We start from the raw sequence: 25375 nt of genomic DNA on the forward strand, positions 1-25375 counted from the left end.
TATTTCACCCGAACTTCCTCCTCCCTTAGTTTATACACTTTCACCTCCCTCTTGCTTCTTGTTACCATTTTCCTCTTGTCTCTTCTACCTCTTCTGTATAGCCCTTGTGGCTTAGCGCTTCTTTTTGATTATAATAATAATAATAATTCAAGGTAGTAGGTTGGTAGACAGCAACCGCCCAGGGAGGTACTACCGTCCTGCCAAGTGAGTGTAAAACGAAAGCCTGTAATTGTTTTACATGATGGTAGGATTGCTGGTGTCCTTTTTTCTGTCTCATGAACATGCAAGATTTCAGGTACGTCTTGCTACTTCTACTTACACTTAGGTCACACTACACATACATGTACAAGCACATATATACACACCCCTCTGGGTTTTCTTCTATTTTCTTTCTAGTTCTTATTCTTGTTTATTTCCTCTTATCTCCATGGGGAAGTGGAACAGAATTCTTCCTCCGTAAGCCATGCGTGTTGTAAGAGGCAACTAAAATGCCGGGAGCAAGGGGCTAGTAACCTCTTCTCCTGTATATATTACTAAATGTAAAAGGAGAAACTTTCGTTTTTCCTTTTGGGCCACCCCGCCTCGGTGGGATACGGCCGGTGTGTTGAAAGAAAGAAAGAATAATAATAATCTTCTACCTCTTATTCTAACTGTAGCTACAACTAAATAATGATCCCATAGGTTAGGCTAGGTAAGGTTTGTCAGGAAACAGGACAAGTGTCCTGACGCTGGTCTTAGATGATGACCCGCGTTTGGAGCTTTGGTCATCTGACCGAGGCCTTCCGCTGGCTTACCGGTCCACCCCTTTAAAAATTATGATCATTTATACCCATTTTTTATTCATAATGATCCGATATATCAGTTGCCCCTCTATAAACGTGTACATCCTGGAGCCTTCCCATCAACCTTTTATCCACCAATATATAATCTAATAAACTACTTTCATTACGTGCTATATCATACCTTGTATATTTATTTATTCTCTTTTTCATAATGTAGTTGACTTGTAATAAAATATTGTTAAGCAGAAAAGAAAGCAAAGTCGACTTATTTCCACTGGAGTCTTAAAAGAGAAGAAAAAGCTCCGTTATGGAATAATAATTATAGAATAATAATAATATATTATCCATTCCTTTATTGTACAGCAATAAAGGAATGGAACAGACTACCCGCACATGTCAAAACCAGTCATAACATGAACCAGTTCAAGAAGAGTGCCAAAAGGTGTCTGATAAATGTAGCTACAGAAAGGGAGGGGAATGATTTTCTATTTTTTATCTAACATACGTGTAAATTTTACCTTATTCCTAGTAATGACCCTCGTATTGTAGATAGTCTTAATGACCCTCGTGTAGTAGATAGTCAGATAGTAGATAGTAGATACTCAATTGCCCAATTTTATTCTAAATCCCTATTATTGCCCAATTTTACTTTAAACTATATTGATCAAAATTATTGTAAACTTCTTTTATTGACCATTTTTATTCCATACTTTTTTAAACTAGTATTTACAACTACAACTTTTATATTATCCTGTCTACCATCTTACTAGCATATTATAACCAAGTCATTGCCATTTTTATTTTTATAATTTTTTTTTTTATTATTATTTTGCTACCTTAATTTGTGTATTTTATCCAGTCAATTTAAATCTAATTATACTCTAATTCTTGTAAACAACTTGTATAAGACCTTAGTGCAATTACAATTGAGAGTCTTGTTCCTTTATTATATTATTAGATTAATCACAGTTTTACTCTAGCTCTTTCTAGCTCAATACATAGTCAATACCAAATTCACTATATTAGACCATAGTGCAATTACTAGTGAGAGACTGGTGCTATTTTTAATTTGTATTTTTATATTATTAGATTAAATTCAGTTGTACCATAGCTCATTCTAACTCAATACATAGTCAATACCAAATTCACTATATTAGACCATAGTGCAATTACTAGTGAGAGACTAGTGCTATTTTTAATTTGTATTTTTATATTATTAGATTAAACCTATTGTACTTTAGCTCATTCTAGCTCAAAACATAGACTCCACAAAAGTCATTATTAGACCTTAGTGCAATTACAAGTGAGAGTCTTGTTCTATTTTTAATTTTTTTTTTTTTTTTTTTTTTTCAACAAGTCGGCCGTCTCCCACCGAGGCAGGGTGACCCAAAAAAAAGAAAGAAAATCCCCAAAAAGAAAATACTTTCATCATCATTCAACACTTTCACCACACTCGCACATTATCACTGTTTTTGCAGAGGTGCTCAGAATACAACAGTCTAGAAGCATACACATATAAAGATACACAACATATCCCTCCAAACTGCCAATATCCCAAAACCCTCCTTTAAAGTGCAGGCATTGTACTTCCCATTTCCAGGACTCAAGTCCGACTATATGAAAATAACCGGTTTCCCTGAATCCCTTCACTAAATATTACCCTGCTCACACTCCAACAGATCGTCAGGTCCCAAGTACCATTCGTCTCCATTCACTCCTATCTAACACGCTCATGCACGCCTGCTGGAAGTCCAAGCCCCTTACCCACAAAACCTTTACCCCCTCTCTCCAACCCTTTCGAGGACGACCCCTACCCCGCCTTCCTTCCCCTATAGATTTATATGCTTTCCATGTCATTCTACTTTGATCCATTCTCTCTAAATGACCAAACCACCTCAACAACCCCTCTTCTGCCCTCTGACTAATACTTTTATTAACTCCACACCTTCTCCTAATTTCCACACTCCGAATTTTCTGCATAGTATTTACACCACACATTGCCCTTAAACAGGACATCTCCACTGCCTCCAACCGTCTCCTCGCTGCTGCATTTAATTTGTATTTTTATATTACTAGTTTATACCTAGTTGTACTTTAGTTCATTCCAGCACAACACACAGACAACATCAACTTCATTATGTGTAGTAGTGACTATACCCTACATGACCAAAATACTCTAGCTATATACTTGTCCAAACTTCCAACCACTACAAATATCAGTAGTAGAACTCAACACACAACTCAGGATATAAATAACCATAATTTAAACCTAGAAGATGATTGATCACGTTGACCCTGATCTAAACCTCCATAATCTGACACCCAATCAAAACCTATTGGAAAGTAACTGCCTTTATTACACAGCATCACAAGCCAGCACTATCCTAAACAATGCTAAAAGTCTATCAGTACTTAACTACAACATCAGGTCCTTAAGCAAACACTATGATGACCTCCTAGCACTCCTTGAATCACTAAAGACACCCTTCTCCTGCATTATTCTTACTGAGACCTGGCTTAAGCAGGACACAATAGATATCTACCCTCTACCAGGATACACAGCAGTTCACAACTGCAGAACAAACCAAGTTGGGGGTGGTATTGCAATCTATTATTCTAACCAATTATCTTGTCTTAGCACCACTTGCTTTAGTGATGAATATGGGGAATACATTTTTGCTAATTTTACTGTAAAAAACCTTAAGACGCCTATAACAATCGGTGCCATTTACCGGATACCTCACACAAACATCCCAAATTTCAGTGAGAAATTAAAGTCACTAATAACAAACAGACAAATGAATAAGCACCACCTTCTCTTAGCTGGAGACTTCAACATCAACCTTGGCTTACTAGATGATCAGCCAGTAACTGACTTCATCAACAATATGAACAACACACTTCTCATACCAACAATAACTAAACCAACCAGGCTCACTGAGACAAGTGCAACCATAATAGACCACATATGAACCAATATACTAGCCCCCCTTAAATCAGGGATAATCACAGATAGCACTACAGACCACTACCCTACCTTCCTCCTGACAAACATTAGTAAACCACCACTTGAATACAACAAAGTCTCATTTAGACTCCATGACGAGGCCTCAGTAAGGAAGTTCACAGCTGACCTAGAGACTGTTGATTGGCCTACAGAATTCTCCAAGGCCAATGGTATTGATGACTGGACAGACATTTTTCTTAACAAATTACTTAGACTATACAACAAACATTGTCCTATAAAAACAAAACAGATCACAAACAAACGGCTTGGTTGCCCATGGCTAACCAGCACCATTCTGAAATCCATTGACAAGAAACACCAATATGAAAAGCAATATAGACAGGGCTTAATACACAAAGATACTCTTAAACACTATTCATCAGCTCTCACCAAAGTAATAAAGAAAGCCAAACAACTATACTACTCCAGTAGATTCACAGACACTAGAGGAGATATAAAAAAGACCTGGAAAACACTCTCTCAGATTCTAGGGACCCACAAACTGAGAAAAACCAAGAATATTGTCCTAACTAAACCTAATGAAACACCACTGCATCCCACTGACACAGCTAACAAGATAAACGACTTCTTCTCAAACATAGGATCTAATCTCGCCAGTAAAATCCCACATACCAATGCCCATGCCGGGGACTACCTAGATGGGAATTTCCCTAATTCCTTCTATCTTGCACCAACTGAGCCCACGGAAGTCACCGAGATTATAAAGTCACTTAAAAATAACTCGGGGAATCTGTCTCATGTCCCACCATTACTGTACAAGCGAGCGGCCCTTGTTCTTTCACATGCTATTTCATTACTTTTTAACAAGTCACTAGAAACTAGCACCTTCCCGAAACTACTCAAGATGGCAAGGGTTACACCAATACATAAAGGTGGTGACCCTACAGACTTAAACAACTATAGGCCAATATCAAACTTACCATTGCTATCCAAAATCTTTGAGAAACTCGTGCACAGGAGACTATATTCATTTATAACGGCACAAAACATACTCAACCCCTCCCAATTTGGATTCAGGAAAAATAAAAGCACTAATGATGCAATCATAAAAATGCTAGATCTGCTTTACACAGCGTTGGAAAATAAGGAATATCCACTAGGAATTTTTATTGACCTAAGAAAAGCTTTTGACACAGTAGACCACGACATCCTACTCCACAAACTTGATCATTACGGTATAAGAGGCCATGCGCTTACTTATTTCAAATCTTACCTTACTAATAGGTATCAGTACGTCACCATTAAAGACACAGCATCAGCAACACGGCCACTTGATACTGGAGTTCCCCAGGGAAGTGTCCTTGGTCCCCTGCTCTTCCTCATATACATCAATGACCTTCCAAACGTATCCCAACACCTGAAACCCATTCTCTTTGCTGACGACACGACTTATGTCATCTCTCACCCTAATCTTGTCACCCTCAACACCATTGTTAACGAGGAGCTGATTAAAATATCGACTTGGATGACAGCCAATAAACTTACGCTTAACACTGACAAAACCTACTATATTATGTTTGGTAGCAGAGCAGGAGATGCACAAATTAACATTAAGGTCGACAACACTCTAATTACCAGAAATAATGGGGGGAAATTCCTAGGCTTATACCTTGACAACAACCTGAATTTCAGCACCCATATCCAGCATATAACCAAAAAAGTATCCAAAACGGTTGGGATCCTCTCCAAGATACGATACTACGTGCCGCAAAATGCCCTTCTCACACTATACCACTCACTTATTTATCCATACCTCACCTATGCTATTTGTGCTTGGGGATCAACTGCAGCAACACACCTAAAGCCAATAATAACCCAACAAAAAGCTGCAGTAAGAATAATCACTAAATCCCATCCCTGGCAACACACCCCCCACTCTTCATAGACCTAAACTTACTCCCTGTTCAGTACATCCACACTTACTACTGTGCAATCTACATCTACAGGGCCTTAAACTCTAATATCAACCTTGACCTAAAATGCTTTCTTGATAGTTGTGACAGAACTCACAGGCATAACACCAGACACAAACATCTCTACGACATTCCCCGTGTCCGACTAAACCTTTACAAAAATTCAATGTATGTCAAAGGCCCTAAAATCTGGAACACCCTACCTGAGAACTCTAGAACTGCAGACACATTCATCACCTTCAAAACTACCATTAAAACATCTTATCTCCCTGATACACCCCGTCAACTAACTACACGAATACCACCTGGTGGTTCACACTTACACTCACTCACCCATTTGACCATAAACAGAAATATTAATCTCAATCTTAAAATAATGAATCCTGTGATACTCCAATACTGAAACTATGTACTGTGCCAAAACAAAAGCATTCACATTGCTAAACTCACAAACTAGTATTTAGTCACTTAGCCATAATACCAACTTACCTCATAATTTGTAATATTTTAAAATCAAGAATAAAACTAAGTATGCCCGAAATGCCTAGCCATGCTAGGTGTTCTAGTGGTACACTCTGTAATCACAATTTTACTACATGTAAACCACACAATAACCAAATTTCTGTAAACTCAGCATTGTAATCCTTATAGAGAATAAACTTTGAATTGAATTGAATAATGACCCTCGTATTGTAGATAGTCTTAATGACCCTCGTGTAGTAGTCTTTTTAGTATGATAATAAGATGTTATCTTCATTATAGAATAATAAGAAAATATTATAACCTTTATATTATAATAATAAGGTAAAAGGACCCCAATGGAAATAAGTCACTCTGTCTGACTTTTTTGGGTTATCCCAGGTTCTCTACACATATGCTGCTATGTATGATAATTCTATGTAACTATTTGTGTATACCTGAATAAACTTACTTACTTACTTACTAATAAGGTAAGAGGATCCCAATGGAAATAAGTCACTCTGACTTTTTTTGGGTTATCCCAGGTAATTTACACATATGCTGCTATATATTATAATCTATGTAACTATTTGTGTATACCTGAATAAACTTACTTAGCTGATGTGAAACTTTTCAAGGACCAAAATGGAAATAAGTACCTCTGACTTTTTTTTTTTTGGGGGGGGGGGGGTTATCCTTGTGGGTAATTTACACATGTTACTATGTATGATAACTTGTGTAACTGTATATATATATATATATATATATATATATATATATATATGTGTGTGTACCTGTATCTATATAAAATTATTATTATTGTTGGCCAGAAAAAATAAGTTCAAATAAGCTCGTAGTCGTCTGGTCACGTGATCATAATATTATTGTTGACAGTGGCTGAACGAGGCTGCATTTTTTTTATTAATTGAGGTTTATTTAGTGGTGATACAGAGGTGAGAGATGTCAGAGTACAGCAGCAGTGAGAGTGAAGATGACAGCAGGTTCAGGGAAGCTTGTGACCCAACATTGTCAACTGTGTTTGATGGAAAGATGAAGGAAAGAGGAAATGAGGAGCCACTCCAGGACCATCATCATGATCATCATGATGACCATCATGATGATGATAGAGAATCATTCGTACTTCTTAACAAGATCAAGAGGTCATTAACGTCTCTCCAGGCTGGAAAAGGTAAAAATCTCCCCCTCCCCTTTTTTTTAAAGTGTTTAGACTCATGACGTCTCGTTTCTCATTGAGGGGCTCTTGATCCAAGGACTTGGGCATCCTATCTCCTTGGATTGAAAACTAATTCCTTCCATTCCCCGACTTACTTTATAATCCTTACGCTCCAGTTACTCGAATCAAACCTCATTATTTTTACAATCATGGGGAGCACTAAACCCGCAAGGATTATACAGCACCTGTGGGGGGGATGGAAGGTATTTAGGCTCATTATTATCAGTATAATCAAGGGGAAAGCGTTAAACCCATAGGATTATACAGCACCTGAGGAGGGGATGGAAGGTATTTAGGCTCAGTTCAGGACACTGAAGCACAGCGTAATAGCACACAAAATGCGCGCTAAAGGAATAACAGGAAAAGTTGGTCGATGGATCTATAATTTCCTCACTAACAGAACACAGAGAGTAGTCGTCAACAGAGTAAAGTCCGAGGCAGCTACGGTGAAAAGCTCTGTTCCACAAGGCACAGTACTCGCTCTCATCTTGTTCCTCATCCTCATATCCGACATAGACAAGGATGTCAGCCACAGCACCGTGTCTTCCTTTGCAGATGACACCCGAATCTGCATGACAGTGTCTTCCATTGCAGACACTGCAAAGCTCCAGGCGGACATCAACCAAATCTTTCAGTGGGCTGCAGAAAACAATATGAAGTTCAACGATGAGAAATTTCAATTACTCAGATATGGTAAACACGAGGAAATTAAATCTTCATCAGAGTACAAAACAAATTCTGGCCACAAAATAGAGCGAAACACCAACGTCAAAGACCTGGGAGTGATCATGTCGGAGGATCTCACCTTCAAGGACCATAACATTGTATCAATCGCATCTGCTACAAAAATGACAGGATGGATAATGAGAACCTTCAAAACTAGGGAGGCCAAGCCCATGATGACACTCTTCAGGTCATTTGTTCTATCTAGGCTGGAATATTGCTGCACACTAACAGCACCTTTCAAGGCAGGTGAAATTGTTGACCTAGAAAATGTACAGAGAACCTTCACGGCACGCATAACGGAGATAAAACACCTCAATTACTGGGAGCGCTTGAGGTTCCTGAACCTGTATTCCCTGGAACGCAGGCGGGAGAGATACATGATTATATACACCTGGAAAATCCTAGAGGGACTAATGCCGAACTTGCACATGAAAATCACTCACTACGAAAGCAAAAGACTCGGCAGACGATGCAACATCCCCCCAATGAAAAGCAGGGGTGTCACTAGCACGTTAAGAGATAACACAATAAGTGTCAGGGGCTCAAGACTGTTCAGCTGCCTCCCAGCATACATAAGGGGGATTACCAATAGACCCCTGGCTGTCTTCAAGCTGGCACTGGACAAGCACCTAAAGTCAGTACCTGCCCATCCGGGCTGTGGTTCGTACGTTGGATTGTGTGCAGCCAGCAGTAACAGCCTGGCTGATCAGGCCCTGATCCACCATGGGGCCTGGTCACAGACCGGGCCACGGGGACGTTGACCCTCGGAGCTCTCTCCAGGTAAACAGATCCAATTCCCTAGATCAAGAGCCCCTCACTAGCATCAAGGAACCTCCCTTGAGGGGAAATGGTGAACAAACTATCTGGTTATACTGGATAGCTAACTTTGGAGTTAAAAATCCTAACAAAATGGCTGGCATCTTGGGAAAGAGACCTTATTAAAGTCCCCCATGGAAATAATCCACTCTGGCTTTCTTGGGTTCTCCAGAGTTATTATTATAATCATAACTAAGCACTAAACCCATAAGGGTCATTTCCAGGCTTAATAACCCAAATAAGTTTTCTGTTTTTAACAGCAGGCTGTCTTTTGTGGTTATTATAATCCTAATTAAGTGCTAAACCCACAAGGTCTCTCTCTTGAGATCAAAAATATCAAACTTATATGGCAACATTATGTAAATGCTAATAAACTTAATTTATAGCAGTAATATCCTCCTGTTCTTCCATTTTATCCATTGTATGGACTGATGAAGCCACTGTGTGGTAAGATAAGATAAGATAAGATTTCGTTCGGATTTTTAACCCCGGAGGGTTAGCCACCCAGGATAACCCAAGAAAGTCAGTGCGTCATCGAGGACTGTCTAACTTATTTCCATTGGGGTCCTTAATCTTGTCCCCCAGGATGCGACCCACACCAGTCGACTGACACCCAGGTACCTATTTGCTGCTAGGTGAACAGGACAACAGGTGTAAGGAAACGTGTCGAAATGTTTCCACCTGCCGGGAATCGAACCCGGGCCCTCCGTGTGTGAAGCGGAAGCTTTAGCCACCAGGCCACCGGGCCTGGTGAAACGTTTCCTCAATAAAGATACCCAAGAGTTGCACATGTGTCTAATATAACAACAGTAATATCCTCCCTGGCACATACTGTACTGTACAGTGGCAGTACAGTATGTGAAAAAATTACTGAGGTGTAGCACACAATGTTCTTGAAATTTTGTCTCGCTTTCTGTTCGTCTTGTCCTCTGACCCCTCAAGGGAGGCTCCTTGACGCTGGTGAGGGGCTCTTGATCTAGGGAATTGGATCTGTACTTACCTAGTTCTGGTTGTGGGGGTCGATTCACAGCTCCTGGCTCTGCCTCTTCACCTGGCTGCTACCCGGTCAATCTTCCTGCTCCGTGAGCTTTATCATACCTCTACACTAGTTCCCTGAATTAAACCTGAATACCTTCCATCCCCCCCCCCCAAGTGTGCTGTATAATCCTATGAGTTTAGTGCTCCCCCATGATTATAATAACAATAATTGTCCTCTGACACTTTTTATATTGTGTTTGTTTTGATAATGTACTGTGTAAAAATAATCATAAGTTTGTAAAAGACAAGCTTTCAAAAGTCAGTTCAAATATTTAATATTTTATGACCATTTTGTTTACATTATTATTATAAATATAACTAAACACTAAATAACACTAAACCCATAAGGGTCATATAGCATTTCATATTGTTTACAAGACTGATTTTTACAGTCTTATTTCAAGGGCACCCTTTAGTTGGCCTGAAGCTACACAAAGACACAGCCCAATGCAGAAGAAAGGACAGAAAGCTTTCTGGCATGCCAGCACCTTCAACACTGTCTTCATATTTAGCCAAGCAGCTGACTGGATTATTAGATAAGTAAGTCCTTTCTTAATACACATGGGGTGCAGTTCTTTTAAATAATAATGTGATATGCTAAACCTGTGCAACTCATTCAGTACATATATTGGGCAGAGGCTTGATCCTCTACTAGGTAATGATAAGAGATGGGCCACAGAGCACTTTAGAGATACGTACAGTAATTTAGATTTTGTAGATCCAACTAGTTTTGTACTGTACATATGTGAATGGCATACAGAACCATCAAGATGGCATTTACAGTGTCATCTATGTTTGGTGGCTAATGAGTATAATTAAATATCTCTCGATGCAGTTTTTGTGAAAGATGTGCTGTAGTGACCTGTTAAGGCATGCTTGACTTAGTATAAGACCTGATCACTCACGTTGAGGAAGCTGGGATGCTATATACACCACCATAGCAAGCAGTGGCTAGAAGCAGGTGGTTGTGCACTTTGTTGGGGTGCCTGGAAGGTAAGAGGTGTAAAGAACTATTGTGTTATTTTGGGGTATTCCCAGAGGTTGCTGCAGTATGTTGAGGCACTGGTAAGGCAGGTGAGAGAACTTGGGAATAAATAATAGTTTAGAGCAGCCATGTGGTATGGGCCCTGGGAAATGCCAGGCTACCACTTTATCGTGATTCAAGGCAAAGTCTTGAGATTTTGTCATTTTTAATTGGTACTGAAATGAATAGCATATGTGCCATGAGAAGTAACATGGCTCACCAATTTAATTTTATATATCAACCTTGTAAATTCTGTGATCGGCTCCCAATGCAACCAATTATGTAAGTGTATTTATGTAGACATTTCTCCTGTAGACATTTACTAAAAAAGAGAAGAAGAAAAACTTTATAAAACTGGGGTGCTTGAATGTGCGTGGATGTAGTGCGGATGACAAGAAACAGATGATTGCAGATGTTATGAATGAAAAGAAGTTGGATGTCCTGGCCCTAAGCGAAACAAAGCTGAAGGGGGTAGGGGAGTTTTGGTGGGGGGAAATAAATGGAATTAAATCTGGAGTATCTGAGAGAGTTAGAGCAAAGGAAGGGGTAGCAGTAATGTTGAAGGATCAGTTATGGAAGGAGAAAAGAGAATATGAATGTGTAAATTCAAGAATTATGTGGATTAAAGTAAAGGTTGGATGCGAAAAGTGGGTCATAATAAGCGTGTATGCACCTGGAGAAGAGAGGAATGTAGAGAGAGAGAGAGAGAGATTTTGGGAGATGTTAAGTGATGCCTTTGAAACAAGTGAGAGAGTAATTGTGGTAGGGGACCTGAATGCTAAAGTAGGAGAAACTTTTAGAGTGGGTGTGGTAGGTAAGTTTGGGGTGCCAGGTGTAAATGATAATGGGAGCCCTTTGATTGAACTTTGTATAGAAAGGGGTTTAGTTATAGGTAATACATATTTTAAGAAAAAGAGGATAAATAAGTATACAAGATATGATGTAGGGCGAAATGAGAGTAGTTTGTTGGATTATGTATTGGTAGATAAAAGACTGTTGAGTAGACTTCAGGATGTACATGTTTATAGAGGGGCCACAGATATATCAGATCACTTTCTAGTTGTAGCAACACTGAGAGTAAAAGGTAGATGGGATACAAGGAGAATAGAAGCATCAGGGAAGAGAGAGGTGAAGGTTTATAAACTAAAAGAGGAGGCAGTTAGGGTAAGATATAAACAGCTATTGGAGGATAAATGGGCTAATGAGAGCATAGGCAATGGGGTCGAAGAGGTATGGGGTAGGTTTAAAAATGTAATGTTAGAGTGTTCAGCAGAAGTTTGTGGTTACAGGAAAGTGGGTGCGGGAGGGAAGAGGAGCGATTGGTGGAATGATGATGTAAAGAGAGTAGTAAGGGAGAAAAGGTTAGCATATGAGAAGTTTTTACAAAGTAGAAGTGATGCAAGGAGGGAAGAGTATATGGAGAAAAAGAGAGAGGTTAAGAGAGTGGTGAAGCAGTGTAAAAAGAGAGCAAATGAGAGAGTGGGTGAGATGTTATCAACAAATTTTGTTGAAAATAAGAAAAAGTTTTAGAGTGAGATTAACAAGTTAAGGAAGCTTAGAGAACAAATGGATTTGTCAGTTAAAAATAGGAGAGGAGAGTTATTAAATGGAGAGTTGGAGGTATTGGGAAGATGGAGGGAATATTTTGAGGAATTGTTAAATGTTGATGAAGATAGGGAAGCTGTGATTTCGTGTATAGGGCAAGGAGGAATAACATCTTGTAGGAGTGAGGAAGAGCCAGTTGTGAGTGTGGGGGAAGTCCATGAGGCAGTAGGTAAAATGAAAGGGGGTAAGGCAGCTGGGATTGATGGGATAAAGATAGAAATGTTAAAAGCAGGTGGGGATATAGTTTTGGAGTGGTTGGTGCAATTATTTAATAAATGTATGGAAGAGGGTAAGGTACCTAGGGATTGGCAGAGAGCATTACCTGGAGTTTACCTGGAGAGAGTTCCGGGGGTCAACGCCCCCGCGGCCCGGTCTGTGACCAGGCCTCCTTAGGTCAGTGTCCCAGGATGCGACCCACACCAGTCGACTAACACCCAGGTACCCATTTTACTGATGGGTGAACATAGACAACAGGTGGAAAGAAACACGTCCAATGTTTCTACTCTGGCTGGGAATCGAACCCAGGCCCTCACCGTGTGAAGTGAGAGCGTTAACCACCAGGCCACCAGAGCCCCATGCATGCATAGTTCCTTTGTATAAAGGCAAAGGGGACAAAAGAGAGTGCAAAAATTATAGGGGGATAAGTCTGTTGAGTATACCTGGTAAAGTGTATGGTAGAGTTATTATTGAAAGAATTAAGAGTAAGACGGAGAATAGGATAGATGAACAAGGAGGCTTTAGGAAAGGTAGGGGGTGTGTGGACCAGGTGTTTACAGTGAAACATATAAGTGAATAGTATTTAGATAAGGCTAAAGAGATCTTTGTGGCATTTATGGATTTGGAAAAGGCATATGACAGGGTGGATAGGGGGGCAATGTGGCAGATGTTGCAGGTGTATGGTATAGGAGGTAGGTTACTGAAAGCAATGAAGAGTTTTTACGAGGATAGTGAGGCTCAAGTTAGAGTATGTAGGAAAGAGGGAAATTATTTCCCAGTAAAAGTAGGCCTTAGACAAGGATGTGTGATGTCACCGTGGTTGTTTAATATATTTATAGATGGGGTTGTAAGAGAAGTAAATGCGAGGGTCTTGGCAAGAGGCGTGGAGTTAAAAGATAAAGAATCACACATAAAGTGGGAGTTGTCACAGTTGCTCTTTGCTGATGACACTGTGCTCTTGGGAGATTCTGAAGAGAAGTTGCAGAGATTGGTGGATGAATTTGGTAGGGTATGCAAAAGAAGAAAATTAAAAGTGAATACAGGAAAGAGTAAGGTTATGAGGATAACAAAAAGATTAGGTGATGAAAGATTGGATATCAGATTGGAAGGAGAGAGTATGGAGGAGGTGAATGTATTCAGATATTTGGGAGTGGACGTGTCAGCGGATGGGTCTATGAAAGATGAGGTGAATCATAGAATTGATGAGGGGAAAAGGATGAGTGGTACACTTAGGAGTCCGTGGAGACAAAGAACTTTGTCCTTGGAGGCAAAGAGGGGAATGTATGAGAGTATAGTTTTACCAACGCTCTTATATGGGTGTGAAGCATGGGTGATGAATGTTGCAACAAGGAGAAAGCTGGAGGCAGTGGAGATGTCATGTCTGAGGGCAATGTGTGGTGTGAATATAATGCAGAGAATTCATAGTTTGGAAGTTAGGAGGAGGTGCGGGATTACCAAAACTGTTGTCCAGAGGGCTGAGGAAGGGTTGTTGAGGTGGTTCGGACATGTAGAGAGAATGGAGTGAAACAGAATGACTTCAAGAGTGTATCAGTCTGTAGTGGAAGGAAGGCGGGGTAGGGGTCGGCCTAGGAAAGGTTGGAGGGAGGGGGTAAAGGAGGTTTTGTGTGCGAGAGGCTTGGACTTCCAGCAGGCATGCGTGAGCGTGTTTGATAGGAGTGAATGGAGACAAATGGTTTTTAATACTTGACGTGCTGTTGGAGTGTGAGCAAAGTAACATTTATGAAGGGGTTCAGGGAAACCGGCAGGCCGGACTTGAGTCCTGGAGATGGGAAGTACAGTGCCTGCACTCTGAAGGAGGGGTGTTAATGTTGCAGTTTAAAAACTGTAGTGTAAAGCACCCTTCTGGCAAGACAGTGATGGAGTGAATGATGGTGAAAGTTTTTCTTTTTCGGGCCACCCTGCCTTGGTGGGAATCGGCCAATGTGATAATAAAATAAAAAAAATTTATGTAGGTGCGTTTGTACGTGTATGTTTGGGGGTCTGAAATTGACTAATCTAATTCACAATATTCCTTATGGGAACAAATTCGTTCAGTACTGGCACCTGAACATACTTCTGGAATGAAATAATATCATAAACTGGGGGTCCACTGTATTTTGTTAGAGGGACATGTAAACTGTTGAATCTGCATGCCTCTGGGAAGACAGTGATAGTATGAATGATGGTGAAAGTGTTTCATTTTCAGGTCACCCTGCCTTGATGAGAGGTGCCCAGCATATTAAAAAAAAAAAATGTTATAAATTTTTTCTAAAGCCTTTATTATTATTGCGCGTGTTGTGTTTTGGCATACTCATCTGTAGTGCTATTTGTCATGGTATCTTGACAGGAAGTTTTCTTCTGAGTTTTACTAAGTTATCTACAAATTATTTTATAGCACCTCATACACACACAGCCCTAGACATAAAATAACAGTGAATATAAAAAGGACAAATAATTTATAGTTAATGAGCCTGAGGCATTCAGAAGGGGTGGTTATGACTCCTCACATTTTGGCAGGTTTAAGAAGCCAATGTGGACTAAAAAAGCTTGATATGAGGCTTGGGAGTGTGTGTAATAGGAGCAAAAAACACAAGTCTATAAACAGAGTTGGTGTAAGTCCCTGTGAAACATTATGAAAGTCATTAATGTAGATAAAGAATAGCAGAGACTCCAGGACACTACCTTGTGGAACAGTTAATGGTCACGTGTTGATGTGTCACTCAAGTAAGATTTCATGTATGAGAGAGAATGTCCTTTTATTCCACGATGTTCTAATTTGAGCAAAAGAATGTTGTGGTCTGCTATGTCGAAGGTTTTTTTTTTTCTTGGTTGTTAGTAAGTTTTTGATCCAAACTAACCTGACATCTAACATCTTCTGTCTGCAACAGGACAAATCTTATGCTATCAGCATCCAAATTAATGACTCAAATAACTGTTAATGGCAGATGGGTCCATAGGCATACTTAATCCAAGTAACTAACCATGTGTTTCTATGGATTACAATATATCTGTTATTTATATGCATGTTGTAGTTATAATATCAAATAAGTTAGAAAATGACTCGAACCACTCTGAAACGTAAAAAATGCAGTAAAAAGCAATTTTTTGTTCTAATGACGTAGGATTCATTTTTCTTTCCTGTGAGATCTGTTTCTTGCCATATTTAATTATTATTATTATTATAAGCTGGCTTAGCGCTTCTTTTTGATTATAATAATAATAATATTATTATAAGCAAAATTAAGTACTAAACACTGTTGCTTTCCATATTTAGGCTGTTTGGCACTTTTTTTTTAATAACTTTAATTTCAGTGTGTTAATGGATTGGTAAACTAAAAGGGGCTGAAAAATATAGATAGATCTTAAATTAGACATAAAATAATGTACAGAGGAATATGGCATATAATGCATATTCTTTCTTTTCTTTCAACACACTGGCAGTATCCCACCGAGGCAGGGTGGCCCAAAAGGAAAAACGAAAGTTTCTCCTTTTGCATTTAGTAATATATACAGGAGAAGAGGTTACTAGCCCCTTGCTCCCGGCATTTTAGTCGCCTCTTACAACACGCATGACTTACGGAGGAAGAATTCTGTTCCACTTCCCCATGGAGATAAGAGGAAATGAACAAGAATAAGAACTAGAAAGAAAATAGAAGAAAACCCAGTGGGGTGTGTATATATATGCTTGTATATGTATGTGTAGTGTGACCTAAGTGTAAGAAGAAGTAGCAAGACGTACCTGAAATCTTGCATGTTCATGAGACAGAAAAAAGGACACCAGCAATCCTACCATCATGTAAAACAATTACAGGCTTTCGTTTTACACTCGCTTGGCAGGACGGTAGTACCTCCCTGGGTGGTTGCTGTCTATCAACCTACTACCTAGGATATAATGCATATATATATTAGTAAAACCTAGGTATAACAGACTCCTATGTAATGGATATCAGATATAACAGACAAAGGTTTTGGCTGGACAAAGGTTTGTCAAGTCTGCTGTATGGCGGTGTCCGATTGAATCATCAGTGCAGCGGGCAAAGTCCACTGAATCACACATTCGTCTGTATGGGAGGTGTCTATTAGTGCATTGATACAGCAGACCAAGCCCGCAGCTCTGCAGGTTTGTCCAGTATGGTCAGTGTCCAAGACCTATCCGTTTTGGCAATATAAACACAAATGCAGTATAATGTGATCCTTTATTGACTACGTTTCGCCCACACAGTGGGCTTTTTCAAGTCACAAACAGAACTACCTGGGGTGGAAGGAACGCGAGTATTTATAGTCCGGCTGAGGTCAGGTGAAGAATGCTGCATCTGATGATGTACCGAGTTGGGTTGTAGAGTCTAAAAACTTGGGTAGCTTGGAAAGGAGACTGGACAAGTTTGTGAGCAGACCTTCTACAGTGTTCTTATGTGGGATAGCGATGAAGAAGTTTCTTGGCAAGTGGTTCAGCTATGTTATAGAAGCCACTATTCTGGTTGAAGTTGTCGGATATAGAAATAACTGATGATTCCAGGATTCTTCGGTATTGAGTGTTGTCTTCTGTGGCGATAAGTCTTGAGTTTCTGTAGTTTATCAAGTGGTTGTGTGAATTACGGTGTTGTACGCAGGCATGCCTGCATACAACACCGTAATTCACACAACCACTTGATAAACTACAGAAACTCAAGACTTATCGCCACAGAAGACAACACTCAATACCGAAGAATCCTGGAATCATCAGTTATTTCTATATCCGACAACTTCAACCAGAATAGTGGCTTCTATAACATAGCTGAACCACTTGCCAAGAAACTTCTTCATCGCTATCCCACATAAGAACACTGTAGAAGGTCTGCTCACAAACTTGTCCAGTCTCCTTTCCAAGCTACCCAAGTTTTTAGACTCTACAACCCAACTCGGTACATCATCAGATGCAGCATTCTTCACCTGACCTCAGCCGGACTATAAATACTCGCATTCCTTCCACCCCAGGTAGTTCTGTTTGTGACTTGAAAAAGCCCACTGTGTGGGCGAAACGTAGTCAATAAAGGATCACATTATACTGCATTTGTGTTTATATTGCCATTGTGTCGGTATTTTATACCATTTATTTCCACCTATCCGTTTTCTTGGTTCCCAGGTGAGTGGGACCCACAAATAGCCCAGTTCAGTTTGTTATTGTCACATAAACACTCACATACTATCTTCATTTGGTTTCCAATTTTCCCTGGAAACATTTACAGTTCTTTTGTTAATTTATTACAATATATTGTACTGTACTTTTAACTTTTAGGTACTAATTTACTGAACTGTATGGTATTAGTTTTTTCTTGGTACATCGATGCAACAGACTAGTCCAGTGTATGGGACTTTTGTCCATTTCTGGAAGTGACAGATGCAACAGACATAGTCCACTGCATTGGACACTTTAAGGCACCAGATTTTCATTTTTAAGCAGACCCCTTATAAATATTAGTCTGTTTTACCAAAGTTTCACTGTATATTCTTGGGGTAGTGCTCAGCCTCTGAGAGTCGTACAGCAGGTTTGATCAAAGGGGAAGGTAGCTCCAGTTCCTTGAATCAAGAACCCTTTGTCAGCATCAAGGCACTCCCCATCCTCTTCTATCATGAAGGAAATATACAAGCTTTTAGTGAAAATAGCAACCAGGGAAACTGCCATTATATTCCTGGGAAAGCACTAAACCCATAGGAGTCATACAGTGCCTGGAAATGAGAGGTAATCAGGTTGGATTCAAGGATGAAATAAGTAGCATCGGTTCCTTAGATTCAGAAGCCACTCACTAGGAATAAGGCAAACAAGGTAACCTACCCTTCAGGAATTATTATAATCATGTGGGAGTGCTAAACCCTTAGGATTATACAACGCATGTGGAGGGGAGGGATGGAAGGTATTCATGCTCAACTCAGGGAACTGGAGCACAGATCCAATTCCCTAGATCAAGAGCCCCTCACCAGCGTCAAGGAACCTCCCTCGAGGGGTACCCTTCAGGAAGCTGTCACCCCCCCCACAAAAAAAAAAAAGATATTACATGCATATGAAGGCTTTTTATATAGGAATTTTATGTTACCTCACCAAAGACCTAGCCAATATCTTGATCATTTAATTGCCTATTATGGCATCTAGGCCAAAGGTAAGGTTAGGTCTACTTCCTGAGGAAAACAGATCATAATCTCAGGCTAGTGATTTTTGGGAATATGGAAAAATAGCTCCTTATAACCCACAACACAAACCTATATGACTTCAATATTTGCAAACAGGTGAAATTTCACTGCACAAGCAACATAATTGTGGATCTGGTTGTATGTCTGTGAAAATTTACAGAACAGTACATTATCAGGAGGTTTACAATGACATTAGATCTAATCTGTGTAAAATTTTGGAGAATAGTAGTAATGTTAAGAAGTACTTTACCATTTGTTCTCTTTCAGGAATGTGATAATTAAAAGAATTGAAGGGTCCGATATTCCTAATAAAGAATCTAAGGACATCTTTGGAAGTCGAGGATCAATACGTCTTCTCAAAAACATTATTGTTGAGAGGACTGCCTTGCAAGATGATGTTCCATTGAAAAGAAAAATAATCAAGTATAAAAAGTTGTGCTATTTTGACAGTTCAGATGAGGCAAGTTACAAAAATGCACTTTTAAAATTATTACTACAGTATATTCATGGGGAGCACTAGATTTGTAGAGGTCATACAGCACCTGGGGAGGAGGTAATCACATTCAGACCAAGGAAGGGCTTTCCCTTCCTTGGTCTCTCTTGACATCAGTGAATATTCCTTGAGGGGATTAACACATGAAAGTATGCTAAACCCATGAGGATCATACAATTCTATGTTATGTGAAGGGATTCAGGGAAACTGGTTAGCTGGACTTGAATCTTGGAGATGGGAAATGCAATGCCTGTACTCTAAGGAGAGGGTGGGGATATTTAAAGTTTGGAGGGGCATCTGAACTGTAGTATCTTCGTGCTTCTTGCAAGACAGTGATAGTGAATGATGGTTAAGGTGTTTATTTTTCGAGTCACCCTTCCTCAGCAGGAGATGGCCAGTGTGATAAATAATAAACACACACACACACTCTCTGAAGAGTAGTAGAGGCAGGATCCATACATAACTTTAAGAGTAGGTACGATAAGGCTCTTGGAGCAGGGAGTGTGTGTAGCTAGTAGTGGTCAGCAGCTATGGTTCAACCCCGCCAACCACATATAGGTGAATGTGTACACGCACACACGTGTACACACACACATGAGAAAAGACATAGCATCGAAAGTCAAGTCTGACCCGAAGCTGTTGTATAGCCACATCAGGGGGAAGACAACAGTCAAGGACCAGGTAAAAAGGCTGAGGAAAGAAGGTGGGGAGCTCACCACTAGATTTAAGGAGACAGAAAGGACTCTGGGAAGACCGAACAGAGGGGTACACCAGCACAGGCTATACCAACAAGTGTTGGATGAAATACACAACCGAGGAGGAGGTGAAGAAGCTGCTAAGTGACCTTGATACCTCAAAGGTGGTGGGACCAGACACCATCTCTCCGTGGGTCCTTAGAGAGGGAGCAGAGACGCTGTGTGTGCCACTAACCACAATTTTCAACACATCAATTGAAACTGGGCAACTACCTGAGGTATGGAAGATGGCAAATGTAGTCCCCATTTTTAAGAAAGGAGACAGAAACGAGGCACTAAACTATAAACTATAGTATGCAAAGTCATGGAGAAGATTATGAGGAGAGTGGTGGAGCACTTAGAACGGAACAAGCTAATTAACAACAACCAGCCCCTCAGGGAAGGTTCCTTGATGTTGGTGAGGGGCTCTTGATTTAGGGAATTGAATCTGTGCTCCAGTTCCCCGAATTAAGCCTGAATGCCTTCCACATCCTCCCCAGGCGCTGTATAATCCACCGGGTTTAGCGCTTCTCCCTTGATTATAATAATAATAATAATAACAACAACCAGCACAGATTCAGGGAAGGCAAATCCTGTATCACAAACCTACTGGAGTTTTTATGACAAGGTAATGGAAGTAAGACATGAGAGGGGTGGGTAGATTGCATTTTCTTGGACTGCAAGGCCTTCAGCACAGTTCCTCACAAGAGATTAGTGCAAAAGCTAGAGGATTAGGCACATATACCCCTCAAGGAAGGTTCCTTGATGTTGGTGAGGGGCTCTTGATTTAGGGAATTGGATCTGTGCTCCAGTTCCCCGAATTAAGCCTGAATGCCTTCCACATCCCCCCTCCAGGCACTGTATAATCCTCCGGGTTTAGCGCTTCCCCCTTGATTATAATAATAATAGGCACATATAACATGAAGGGCACTGCAATGGATTAGAAAATACCTGAGGGAGGCAACAATGAGCCATGGTATGTGACGAGGTATCACAGTGGGCGCCTGTGACGAGCAGGGTTCCACAGGGGTCAGTCCTAGGACCAGTGCTATTTTTGGTATATGTGAATGACGTGATGGAAGGGATAAACTCAGAAGTGCCCCTGTTTGCAGATGATGTGAAGTTAATGATAATTAAATCAGACGAGGGCTAGGCATGACTACAGAGACCTGGACAGGTTGGAAGCTTCATTCAACAACTGGCTCTTCGAATTTAACCCCGCCAAATGCAAAATCATGAAGATCAGGGAAGGGCAAAGAAGACTGCAGACAGAGTATAGGCTAAGTGGCCAAAGACTGCAAACCTCACTCAAGGAAAAGGATCTTGGGGCGAGTATAATACCGAGCACATCTGAAGGGCACATCAACCAGATAACTGCTGCAGCAAATGGCCACCTGGCAAACCTGAGAACAGCGTTCCGATACCTCAGTAAGGAAGCATTCAAGACTCTGTATACCGTGTACATCAGGCCCATACTGGAGTATGCAGCACCAGTTTGGAACCCACACCTGGTGAAGCACATCAAGAAATTAGAGAAAGTGCAAAGGTTTGCAACAAGGCTAGTTCCAGAGCTAAGGGGAATGCCCTATGAAGAAAGGTTAAGAGAAATCGGCCTGATGACACTGGAGAACAGGAGGGTTAGGGGAGACATGATAACAACATACAATATACTGCGAGAAATTGACAAGGTGGACAGAGACAAGTTGTTCCAGAGATGGGACACAATTGGAAGTTGAAGACTCAGATGAGTTAGAGAGATGTTAGGAAGTATTTCTTTAGTCACAGAGTTGTCAGGAAGTGGAACAGTCTGGCAAGCGATGTAGTGGAGGCAGGAACCATACATAGTTTTAAGACGAGGTATGACAAAGCTCATGGAGTAGGGAGAGAGAGGACCTAGTAGCAATCAGTGAAGAGGCAGGGCCAGGGGTTGTGTCTTGACCCCTACAACCACAAATAGGCGAGTACACACACACACACTATTTCATCTGTCTGCTTGTTAACCAGTTTGACACTGGGGAAGTTCATCAGATGTGTGTGTATTGCAGTGAAAAGTACAGGTGATTGTGTCATGCTTGTTTTCTGATCATCCTGTTCAGGTACCATGAAGTTTCATTTGCTTAAACCTGTCACAACCTGCAGAAATTGCATAGATACCAGCAGTGGTGTGTTTGTATGTGGGTTTTCTTTTAAGTTCTTTAGTGTGATGAGGCTATGGTTAAGGATTTGAAGAGATTATTTCTTATATTAATATACAGGTAGAACTATGTATCTACTGGGGGTTGGAACATTGTCTGCCATTATGTATTTACTCTGATCTATTCCTGGAGTTTGTGATGTAGTGTTTGGATAGCAAAGTTCAAAATGATTTACTGCATTATCTTGTTACAACAAAAGAGAAATGCATGGGATTAGTGATGGTTTCTTCTTTAAGGCCCACAGGATTATTTATCACCCACATTCCTAGACAAATGAAACTGAATTTTTAAAGCTTTCCTTGAACATGGCTGTCAACACACTTCTTCACTGACTACATGAAAAGAGCAGAGGAAAAGATAATACACAATGCCAGACAAGATTCAAACCTCAGCCAAGGCATAATTCCACCTGTCAACAACACAAGGAATAACTTATCTAAAGCGAACATCAAGGTTGCGACCATAGTTTCCAAAACAAAAAGGGACCTAGGAAGTTGCATCCAAAAACATCACTGTCAGCATCTACATGATACCCTGTGGAATAATATAATCAAGTACTGAATCTGAAAGGGAAATACAATGCCACAGGGAAGGATGTGTGAAGGGTAGGAAGGGAAGGGCAAGAGTTATTGGGGGTAAGGGAGAGTGCAGGAGTTAAACTACATCAAAATTGGTGTAATTAGTTTTTGCTAAGAAGTCGAGAGTCTGCATCAAAATGTGGGACTTTCAGTGAGGAGGTCAGTGTGTTAGGGCAGTGGTGATGATGGAAGTGAATTCTGTGGAGGTAGTGACAAGTTTTACATAGGTAATGCTTCTAAGGACCTGAACACAGTAAACAGAGAGGGCTTTCTAGAAAGATGACATGAACACCTGTATTATTCACCAAACACAAAACCATCTGATGAACTTTCTCAGTGCCAAACTAATTAGCAAGTAAGCACAGATTATACTTAGAATCTGCTCTGTCATGATTACCACCACCACACAGAAATCAACTTAATTTCTGATTTCAAGAAACCCTAGCCAAACTCATTCTTGCTGGATATGACAATACTTTTACATAAAACTACACAAAGTAATGCAGATGACATCACCTTCACACCTCACATCTCTACACACACTCATTTTACCCAAATTGCCTGGTGGGTAATGTCTCAATAAATGTCCTAATACTGCATACTTGTTAGCATTAATTACCACTTGTAACCTCAGAGTGATTGGTATATGAAATTAAACTTTTAGTCATGTTTTATAAATTATAAATATTGCAAAATTGTAGTAAAATTATTTACAGGACGAGTTTGGCACTTCTACACAGTAATAATAATATGTTACAGGATGAGATGATCTCCAGATGTTCATCTTTGGCAGTACCTCCTCAGTGGATTCTTGATAAGCAGGATGTCTACCCATGGCCTCATCCAAAAAATGTTAGGTAATATTTGGAACTTCTGCCATTCAATAAAGTTCAACCCACAGGTTATATTTATGGGAAATGCTATAAAATTTCTGGAAATTTTATAGCATTTCCTAGGAAATAGAAGGCAATTCAAGGTAAATGACGGGTTCAATTCTTTGGATTAAGAGCTCCTCACCAATATCATGGATCATCTCTTGAGGATGTCAATTTTTTTTTTTTTTTTTTTTTTAGTACAGAGTTTGCATTTACATTAGTGTTGGTAGAAAATGCTGATTTTCTGAAAATTTAGTTAAAACCCATGAATACAATCACAGAGTTCCCACCTTACAAGAGAACAAGAGATATGTACCTTATCAAAATGTAAAGTCTATTAATGTAATACTAAACTGGTTATTAATGATATATGAAATAAATTTTCTCATACTTATTTTTTGTTTCAGATATTTAGAGAAATACAAGGTCAAAGAAAAGAGAGCTAATGGAATCATCTTGGCAACTCCTTTTAAAGAGTCAAGTGAAACTGCTGTAATGGCTTCACTAGGGGATTCAAGCCAGAAAATAGATGGCATGCTAAATTGTGCAGTGATTAAGAAAGAGACAAAGACGGATTACAGCCATGTACGAGAACCTTCGGAAGCCAAGAGTTACATCCATTGTATAATGAAGGAATCAGAGAAAAGTAAAATTAAAAAATACAGAAAGGTAATGCACGACTCTAAATCAGACACAAGTGAAATAAAAGAAGATATTCCACTTAAAATTGAAAAACAATATTGTGAAGGATCTGGTGGTAGTGTAAAAAAAATTAGGAGCCAATCTAGAAAGCGAGGCATAAAGAAGAAAAACAAAAAACGGCAATAATGTTGCAAATTGAGCTATTCAAATATTTATATTCAATTTATGGGGAAACGTTAAACTTGTAGGGAGTCTAAAGAAATTTATAATAGTACCAGTACCATTAACATTATTGCAGTCATGGGGTATGTGCTAAACCCTTAGGGGGTCATATATAAAAGAGCACAAATATTCAATGCTCAGTCTTTTATTATCCTTTAGTATTAACATGTAAAAATATAATAGTGAAACACTAGTCTGTTGAAGTTATATATGTGGGGAATGAAAAGCAATAAATCAGATTGAATGTAAGAATGTGAAAGATAAGTCTTAATCCTTGGATCAACAGCTCCTCACCAGCATAAAGGCACCTTATTCAGTAGTACATGGTAATAGTGAAATAATATTAAACTAAGGGCTAAACCCAGTGCAATGGTGAAAGGGAAGGTGGTAGCAGTGTTGAAGGAAGGACATCAGAGAAAGGATCATCACTGAACTAACAAACTTATGTTAACAGAGTGCGGTAAATGTGGAACCATCAGAGGGTGAACAAGGCAAACACAAAGGTGCTGAAGATGGTATGTAAAATTAAGTTAGCTTATTCTGTCATTTAGGTGAAAAGGCTAAAACTAGAAATCATACAGCACCTGGGAGATGAAGGTAGTTGGGTGTAATCTTTAAGGGTTGCTCTCT

The 25375-nt window shown here is 39.8% G+C and overlaps 1 protein-coding gene across 3 annotated transcripts; it reads left to right on the top strand.

Moving 5' to 3' along the window:
• Positions 1-7047: 7047 nt before the first annotated feature.
• Positions 7048-24879, top strand: LOC128703994 (uncharacterized). Of its 3 annotated transcripts, none has more exons than XM_070099173.1 (5): positions 7048-7371; positions 10389-10536; positions 19274-19466; positions 23766-23858; positions 24289-24466. In XM_070099173.1, exons 1-5 carry the CDS (start codon positions 7143-7145, stop codon positions 24325-24327), a joined length of 702 nt encoding a protein of 233 aa, XP_069955274.1. In that variant the 5' UTR covers positions 7048-7142; the 3' UTR covers positions 24328-24466. The 3 variants fall into 3 exon arrangements, with proteins under 3 accessions (XP_069955274.1, XP_069955272.1, XP_069955273.1); XM_070099171.1 differs by having other exon boundaries at positions 7050-7371; positions 23766-23863; positions 24289-24879; XM_070099172.1 differs by having other exon boundaries at positions 7051-7371; positions 10401-10536; positions 23766-23863; positions 24289-24879.
• The last annotated feature ends 496 nt before the right edge of the window (positions 24880-25375 follow it).

Source organism: Cherax quadricarinatus, chromosome 66 (genome assembly GCF_038502225.1).
Source record: "Cherax quadricarinatus isolate ZL_2023a chromosome 66, ASM3850222v1, whole genome shotgun sequence".
Taxonomy (NCBI): domain Eukaryota; kingdom Metazoa; phylum Arthropoda; class Malacostraca; order Decapoda; family Parastacidae; genus Cherax; species Cherax quadricarinatus.